This window comes from Lepidothrix coronata, unplaced genomic scaffold (genome assembly GCF_001604755.1).
Source record: "Lepidothrix coronata isolate B3197 unplaced genomic scaffold, Lepidothrix_coronata-1.0 Scaffold24, whole genome shotgun sequence".
Taxonomy (NCBI): domain Eukaryota; kingdom Metazoa; phylum Chordata; class Aves; order Passeriformes; family Pipridae; genus Lepidothrix; species Lepidothrix coronata.
Window position 1 is genome coordinate 3,217,670 of NW_016690204.1, and position 9,453 is coordinate 3,227,122.

At 43.2% G+C, this 9,453-nt stretch overlaps 1 protein-coding gene across 1 annotated transcript in view; it reads right to left on the minus strand.

The window, feature by feature from the left end:
- Positions 1–9,453, minus strand: part of GSG1L (GSG1 like) — a 58,910-nt gene that overhangs the window by 33,024 nt on the left and 16,433 nt on the right. The window contains exon 2 of the mRNA XM_017809117.1: positions 7,623–7,670. Coding sequence (XP_017664606.1) covers positions 7,623–7,670 — 48 coding nt within the window. The remainder of the gene's footprint in view (positions 1–7,622; positions 7,671–9,453) is intronic.

Sequence of the window (9,453 nt, forward strand, 5' to 3'; positions counted from 1 at the left end):
ACCAGACAGATGTCATCTGACATCTGGAAGGAAAAAGACCATGTATAAGAGCAAAACCTGGTTTTGGGTTGTGTGAGCTTGCATGGAGGGTGCAGATATTATTTCTTCTTTGTGCAAAAATATTTCATTGTTCTTCTTGGTGTCCATGCACGCTGAAATAGCTGGTGAGATGGGGGAGTTGTTACCCTCGTTCATGTTTCTAGCAACAAAAGGTTATCTTCATGTGCCTTCTGGTCTGTATTTGCTGTCCTTATGTTTCTGGACTCTGACTGACACTGCTCTGCTTTTCCAGACCTAGTGGCTATGCTGGAACTGACACCTGCAACTCACTGTAATCTCTCCTCTTCACATTCAGTGCAAGAGAGAAGAGAGGAAAATTAAGGTAAATGGGTACACACTGAGAAATATTGTGCATGTTTTTTGGGAAAAGCAGTAAGGCAAGCTCCGTGCAAATCCCACTCTTTCTCTTCCAGTGGCATTCTGATGGTTTCAGCAATTTACTCATCTCCACTGCTCCAATACTGGGAATTGCAAGGCAGAAATATTGGAGTGATCAGTAAATGGTGAGAGGAACAAGCAGCGAGCGTGCTGTTGTGTCTGGCGTCAGGGCTCGGCGCTGAGCAGTCAGCCCGTCTGCCGGTTAATGCCGTCACATCGCGCCACACCATCTGCCTGCTCCTCTCCTGCTGCCACGTGGAAACACTGAGAGGAGAGGAGACCACAGAAACTCTGAGAGAAAAAGGGAAGCTTCATGATCCTAAATGCCATCAGAGATACCTAAAGCTCCCTGTTACTGTAGAACAGATAGAAAAAGGGCCGGCAGCCAGCCAAGAGACTGTGGCTTGCAAACGTGAGAAAGCAGGTGATAAAGCCCTGAAACTGTTGAGGGGAGAGAGGAAAAGCCAGCTGGTTTGGTTTTGTTTATAGCTTTAGTTCTTCATTGCTTTCTTTATTTTGAAAGGTGAGGCAGAGCTGTGAATCAGAAAATGATTGTTTTCTACATGGTGACGTGTTTTCTGTGACTTCTGATGGTTCTGGCATTGAGCAAACTTGATCCCGTGTATGGTACTGAGCAGACTGGGGAATATCTTTTTACCCATATTCCCTTTTTCCTGGTATATAGTAATATAATGAGTAGAACAATAGAATGGAAAAAAGGATGAAAAACACTCTAAATTGGGACTATCCTTATGTCCACTTGCCTTACTAAATATATTTGGGATCAATGATTCCTGCTGAAAACCTACAGTGCTGTGCTTCTGCCCTCAGCAATGGGCTGAGAGATGAATGATGTTCAGACCAGTGTCCCCCATGTCTTTGGCATCACCAGCACGAAAAGCAAGACTGTTTCTTCCTTTTAGGAATTAGGAATGTAGCTTGAATTCTGCTATTCAAAGATGGTTTCATCTTCGTATGTCTAATTAGCTTTTAAAGCTAACTTCAATGATTCATAACATGTGTAAGAAAACACGGATAAAATACTAATAACACATTTTTTCCTGCATACCTAATCATAGGTCTCCTAAGACAAGTGCACAGGTCTATATGGGCGTGGATTTATCCTATTGCAGATATGTGATGAATGATGCAATAGGAAGTATTCAAGAATATAGAGACTGTTTAGGAAAGTGTACAATTCTTGTGGGAGACCCAGCTACATTTCTTTTTACTGGATGCAGGTCTCTAAGCGGTCCTTTTAGAAAATCATTCCTCTGTTTTTCTCCTCAGGAACAGCTCCCCAGCACACAAAAAAGAAGGTTTGTTTTTTAACTCGGCTCTTACAAGTCTCGTCTGTCTCTTTTCCAGCCTGGAATCTGTTCTGCGTTGTCCTTCTCATACAAACAAGTATTTCCCTATTTTTGACCATAACTGTCACTCTTCTCTTTATCTCTTTCAATTTTATCATGACTTTGAGCTGGGGCTGGCAGGGGAGGGATGAGAGGTGCTCCCAGAGAGCTGCAGGTGGGTACATCATGAATACCTGTGGTGGCATGGTGACTTTTTTGTTTTGTTCTTTATTTCCTACGATGATCCTAATATTTCTTTTCATCTTAATCTCTGCAGAGCAGTGAATTAATGTTTTCATAGAAGTGTCTGTCATCATTCCAAGAACTCTATCCTGAGGGGAGAAAGCTAATTCAGAACCCATCACTATATATGTAAAGGTAGGATGACTCTCCGTGTTCACCACTTCACATTTATCAACACTGAATATTATCTGCCATTTGCTCTCAGTCACAAAGTGCACAAAGGCCTGCAGTATATCCAGTAGCTTTAAAGTTTTCAAGCTTCATTTGTTCTTTTAGCTGAACATTTTAATGTATTTTAATCAGTTCTCACTTTTCTCGGGTTTCCTTCTTCACAACTTAAAAAAAAAATCCCTCTATTGCTTCTGAAGGATACTGAATGTCTGTTAGTCACCCATACAAGGTATCTTTACCAACATTTTGAATCAAGTTCCTCACTCAGGAGTAAATCAAGATTAACAAGTTTCCCACTAATTTTTCCATGCTCATGAAGTCTGTCCAGATTTTAGTCTCTGCATCATACCTAGCACTGCACTTCTCAGCCTGTACATGGGGTTTTAGAGTCTACTACTGGTTTGTTTTCTGTCCTTACACCTTATCAAGTTTAACCCTGCTATCTGTGAAACTGTCCCAATGGGTGATCACTAATATCATTCTGCATTTTTTGTCTGAACATGGAATCCATCCATAGAGATTGTGTTGCTCATTAATGACATTACCTTGTTATTCTGATTCAGCTTTAGTACATGACATCTGCTTTGTCTTTCAGTGTAATCAGCACCAAGACGTTAATGTCCCGCTAATTATCTTTCTCCCATCAAATTTCTGGTACACCTAATATGTCAGTATCCATTAAAATCAGGCATCTAGTTTCCCTTCTCCTTAATTGCTGTTGAAGTGCTGGTTTAGGAGCATGTACAGAACTGGCTCGGCTTTCTCTTTTTCTGTGCTGTGTTTAGGTGAGACTTGATTTGTTTACTTGCTGTTTGCCATGTGCTACCTTAGCTTTGCCAGCTACTTTTTAGACAATGCAGAATTTTTATTGCTCTGTCTCTCCAGGATGCACCATCATGAGCTGTGCAGAGGACAAGCAGAAGGCATCTCCTACCTCTGCCAGGACAGCCTCTGATTTAAAAAGCCCCCTGTAATGTTTTGGACTGTTAAATGCTCACTAGCAATGAGCACTTTCCTTCTGCAAGGTTTAGCCTTGCCTGTGGTCTCTAAAAAGTCTTGCTAATTTTATGCCAGTGGATTTCCCCATCAATAAGGACAAAGCAGTGCAATCCAGGCAGTTGGTGCTGGTTTGCCGTTCATCGTGGGAATTATTCCATAGGTATCACAGCTGAAGTAAGAGAGGTCCAACAGAGCATTAGAATAACTTAGACCAGGTTCTACAATACCTGCAAGGAGTTTGCCCTGTGAATCCTGCCCTGTGTTGCTGTGGCCATCTCTGAATTTTAAACCAACACTGACCTTCCAGCCTGTTCCTAAAGCAACTTCGGAACAGGGCTCCTCAGGCCAGGGCTCCTCAGGCCAGGGCACCTCAATTCCACGCATGCTGTGAGCATTCCAGGTGTTTGGAAAGTGCCTGAGTCACAGCCCCCAAAAGCACCATCCCAAAAACTCTCGGGGGCACCACATTTCCTGCAAACCCTTGTTCTTCTCCAGCAAAATGCTTCCAGCACAAGTGCTGCTTCCAGCTGATTTCTGCTGTGTACATCCCAGCCTTCACTTACACAAGGAGTTGGGCTGGTCAGGACTCCTCATCCTCCACTTCTCCCTGTGTCCCTGTGGCTGACAGCTGACAGTGAGGCACTACAGAAGGATGGGGAGTTGGAATCCCCACACAGCCCTGGGCAGGGGGGGAACACACCTCTGTGTGTATCCAGCTGCCTGTTACATGGCCAGTGAAGCCATTTATCAGCTCATTTCATGGGATGTATTGCAACGTTTTGCTTTCCCTTCTGGTGCTGTGATTTCCAGATATAATTTTTTGGCCTGGGTTTTTTCCTTCTGAATGTATCCTCCACGGCCTCTTGGAAGTTCTCTTGGGCACAGATTTGGAGGAATGGGAAAGAGGATCTAGAAGGTACACCCAGAAGGTGCAAGGGGAGGAGGAGTGTGGTGGTGTGTTCCAGGCTCAGTGTTTTGGGCACCACAAGAGGGACAAAAACGACCCTCACTAGGTGGGTTACCCTTCTCTTCAGGCAGCAAAATACTCAGCAGGAGCAAAACTTTGATTAAGTTTTGAGTAGAAGATCCCAGAAGCAATTCAGAACTGAAATATCAGGTCCAGCCTACTGTGACAGTTTCCTTCCAACTCCTTCTGGAAATACTTGCTATTTTACAGCTCACAACTGTAAGGAAAATTAGAAAGGAACATACATTGTGGAACCCAACATCTGCTCTGTGAGAGTCCACTAAAAATCCTGTAACCAGCTATTGCCCTATCATTTCTTATCAATAGCAAATGCAAACTGTCACAGGAAAATGTTTTTTCCTAGTTATTATCTACCATCACGAAGCTGATTTTGTTAAGCAGATTTGGCACTAAGAACCAGCAACAGCTAATAAATTCAGTGTTAGGCTTACGAGGTTCTGACAGATTGCTGGCAGCTGCCTTAAATGCAGGAAAAAGCTCTCCTAGTGTGGGTTGGAAATGCTTATTTATACCATACTGTGGGTCTGTTTGCCCCAAATTTTGCTGCCTCCTTTTAGTAGATGTCATTGGTGAGATATATGCAAAGGGTATAACAACTGATCAGAGATACTCTGCGCTGGAGATCAGCACTAATGGATAAAGATGGGAAGCTCAGCCATAAACTATTAGATTTTTACAGACACTTTTTCATTTATGAATGCAAGATCTGTGATAAGGATGTAACTAGACCTGACCATAGATTTTATTTACTGTGAGCTTTGATGACTGGTTTTTCTATGCTAAGACTATTTTAAACACCATGGAGGAATTTTGTACTGTCCTGCTGTTAATTGGCAACGGATTCTGGAAGAGATGGGCTGTACAATTAGGCTAAGTTTGTTCTTAGGCCTTTTTTTAGGATGTCTTGAAAGTGGAAGGTGATGTGTTCAGAAGTAGGCATAGGCTTCAAGAGGCTTCTTCGGCTTAGAAGTTGGTCAGACAGACAGAGGTGCTCTTTGTATCAAGGAAAGCCAACTGAAAAGGAAATTTTGGGAAGCTGAGTGCTCGTTTGCAGTAACAGACCATGCACTGTAGAGGTATTTCAGATGATCAAAACCTGGAACAACCAGTTCTCGGTTGTTGAATATATAAGAATATTGAATAATCCAAGAATATGTACAGGAACTGAGTAAACTGAAGCATCATTGTGAAGGTAAGTTTAGTCCAAAATTTCCCAGTTACACAATGGACTGGGAAACCCACATTGTTTGTATAATTGAACTCAAATTTTGCTATTCATTGTATTTTTCCTATCTCATTTACTTGGAGGAAGAATCAAGAATCTTTCTTAGGACTCGGTGGAACTGAGTAGCTGATAAGCCTCTGACCATTAAAGTCAATGCTGAGTGAGGGGATAAAGAAATTAGAGGAATAAGAAGTTCTTTCTAACTGGAAAAGAGCAGATTAACTCAAAGAATTACAGAATTCTTCAGTGGAAGTAAATTGGACATCGTTGATACACAATTTTCTCCTCACATGTGGTGAGGGTTTCTCTTTACAGTACAAGACTGATGGTGAAAATTTCAGATTAACTATGTTGCAGTGTCCAACTTGATTTACAGTTGTGGAATTTACCCTGGCTTTGTTTGTGAGTCTGGTGGTCAGCACTTTCCATCTCTGACACAGCATTGCCCTCTCTTTCTGTCAATATGCCTTACAGCTCCATGGAAAGACATAGACACAATTTTCTTCATAACACAACACCAAAGGAGCCTTCCTTCCTCCAAAAAAAAAAAAAAAACCCAGAATAGTCTAGAAATATGCACTGACATCATGCAGCAACTCTAAAATTCTCGTGGAAAAAAAAAAAATTGCTGACAGCATTTCACACAACCAAAAGAAATACTAAAAGTAAAGCACTAAATGCTGTTTTGGAAAGTGTGTGGGTGCTGGAGCCAAGCATTATGCACCATAATGAAGTTCCACAGAAAATGGAGAAAGCAGAAAACCACTCCACTGCCTTTATAACAGACACCTTGTGCTTGCTGTGAGTCTGTCTCCTGAAGGTGCCCTGCTGTGCCCACCAGTCCTTGGGCTGGGCAGCGCAGTGGGGAACCACTCAGGAATTGGATCTTAACGCCCAGGCTGCCTCTTCAGCTCCTCTCACATCCTTATCACTGTCCACTATATCTCCTCTCCCATGTCTCTCCCTCAGGCTGCAGAGTCTCACTCTTGTCCTTGTACAGAACTTTCCAGAACTTTGCTATCCCTGTTGTTGTTCTGTGAGCTGCACTAAAAAGGACAAAATGTCCCACTGCATTTTACACAAAGGTGAAGCTTTCAGATGTGTGCAGTCCTCATGCTCTCTGCTCTGCTCTGAAGTCCTTTTCTAATGCTTTCTAGCAGACAGTTTGTTTTCTGATTGCTGCTGGGTACTGAGCTGCTGGTTTCATAAGAGCAGTTATGCCCCGAGGTCCCATTTGTGTGTGTGAGATTTAACTCGGAGCCCATTAGCAGCAGTAATCCCAGGCTTGTTCTTCCCTTATGTGCATAATTTATTTGGGTTTGCTTACAATGGATTTCACAGAGGCTCCCTGTGACTGTTCCTCTCACTGCAATACCCTCTACTTTATTAATGGTAATTGCCTTTCTCTCCGTTTTCCAGCGGATCAGCAATTCAGACAAACTCAGAACAATTGTTCCTTCTGCCACTTACTGCTGCTCCACCACACCTGATGAAGGCACCTTGTGCCCAAAATGTTTTGGGATTGTCTCAAGTGATCTCACAAAACATACTGGGCACCTCATGGTCTGTGGGCAGAGTGCTCTGCTCTGTCTGGAGCTGGCAGCAGGTTGGGCTCAGCCACCCAGTTTAATGCAACTCCACACGTTTGTTTTTTTTCCTTATAGATACTATTTTAAAATATGGGTTAAATTGCTTTTGAGAATTAAATAATTCTCAATAATTAATTAGTTAAACTCCAATAGCAGGGTAAGGAAAAATGTTTGCAGCCTGCCTCCGTGCACTTGAACATATAATTTTTTAAAAGGGTAAAGCAAACAAACATGCATCTAGATGATTGCCTCTCACAAAGAGATATTTGGTGTTGTGTGACTGCATTCTTTGGACCATAAATATCTTCACGGCCTGAGGAGACCATGTAGCATGTCCTTTCTCACACGAGAAAGAAAGGTGTCTATATTACAATATAAATCTGTATTTTCTTGAAAAAAAATCATCTGAATTAAGATCAAAGAAATGACAGACCTAAATAATTGAGCAATCAGCTGTCATAAACCCTGGGTGTTTTTATCACCTGGCTGTGTGTAATGGGGATGACATGGAGGTCCTGGTGTGCTGAGGAAGGGATGTGTCCCCTGGCACTCCAGCATGACAAGGTACAACACTGATGCCATTTGTACAATGGGAAGAAGCCTTGGCTGTATTGTCTTACCTTTTTCAGAAGCCGGGGCAAGGTCAATAAAACTTCGACACTTCTCACCTTTAAAAGAAAAGGATTGTTTTAGGAGTCAGCAGTTGACTGGTGTTGCTCTGCCCCCTCTCTGGGCTGGGTTCCTGCCACTGCTCCCACCCCAGTCTCCACAGGACCACAGGGCTGTCTCACACTGAGGGCAGACATTCACCTGTGCCTCCATCCTGACCAAACCCACCCTGCTCACAGGGCTGGGCCCTCCCTTAGGATTACAGTCCCTTCATCAGGACTGTGGGGTACAGGTCGTGCAGAAAAGCCTTCTTTGCTGTCTGAGCCCCTGCTGGGTCAGTGATGCTCCTTCCCCAGGCCAGGAGCAGTGCTGCCCTCCAGATGGAGTGGCACAGGGAAAAACACCACAGAGGTTTTCCCTGCCCTGGGAGGGCACAGGCCTCTTGCACTGACACTTTTGCCCTCCTGCTTCCCATCACTGGACAATACCTGTGCCCCACCATGGGGGTGGGAGCATTCTATGGGCACAGAGGTTTCCATACACAGATAGGACACGTGACTGGGTCAGACAAAACCTGAAGCCCAAAGAAGTTAAGCAATCACAGAGCATTTAAAAAAAGAGTGTTTATAAAGCAGGCAAATGCCTTGCTCTGACCATCACAGCCTGTGCCACTCCCTCTGCTTCGTGGCTGCTCCATCCACTTATTACTGCAAATTAAACTCTCTGTTTAGGACTCCACCTCTATTTTTGCAGAGGAGCCTATTGCTTCTGAACAGCAAATATATCCTAAGAGTTGATGCCTGGACCTTTCTTTTTACTTCTTTAGGCAGTCAAAGATCATAAAATAACTCCTCTGCCCCAGGTGCATCCATCCACCAAGGGCATGTGTTTCCTTTGATGTGATATATTCCAAGGTCCCCAACAGCTCACCTGACTCGAGGAGTCAGAGCTCAGCAGGTCTGCCAGGGGTCATGAGGAGAATCCATTTTGCCCTTTAAGACTTTAATTGATGACAAGGCAGCTATAGGACTAGGGATTTTTTAATTACCTTTGCTCATTTTTAATTGCAGAGTCAGAGAACTGATTTAGGAAATGTGAGCCATTAAAAAAGAATAAACAGTGAAATGCCACGGTGATGGCAAAGTCAATGTGTAGTTTTTTCTTAGTTTTAATACAAGTATAGGTACAAACCAATGTAAAATATTAATTTTTCTGTGTCTTTTTTGGTACAATTGAGATAAACATAACCATTCAAATGATGACTGTGCTGACATAACAATCTACTATTATAATGCTATTATGACTGCTTTTAATTTATTTTTGCCATTTTAAACCTATGCTAAATACACTGAGAAGTGTTGTGTACATAGTCTGTAGTCTATGTACAAGTTGCTGTAAAAGAAAAGGTTCACTTGACATTGAAATGAACATTTTGGTAGCTCCATGGCAGGGCAAGGATTTCTAGTCTGTGAATCCAGGCACTGCCCAGGGGACAGTCAAGAAAAGGAAGTGACACTTAACCTATCAAAGCACCATCTCTGTGTCCAAAGAGGTTGGTAGGGCAGGCTCTAACTGAGCAGAAGGAATGTCAGATGGAAAAGTTATGAAGTTTGGGGGCAGACAGACAGAAAGACAACTGCTGGATCACAGAAATCACCAGCAGGTCTCCTGTCCAGCCTCCTGTTCCGAGCAGGACTGTCACTGACACCTGCTCAGGTCAACTGTGACATTTCCAGCCAAATCCTGAAATGCCTCAAGGATGGTGTTACCCATTTTAGGGACTCCAAGCATGGAGTTTCTCCCCTGCTCTGCTCCCAGGGCTGCACCACCCTTCTGGAGAAG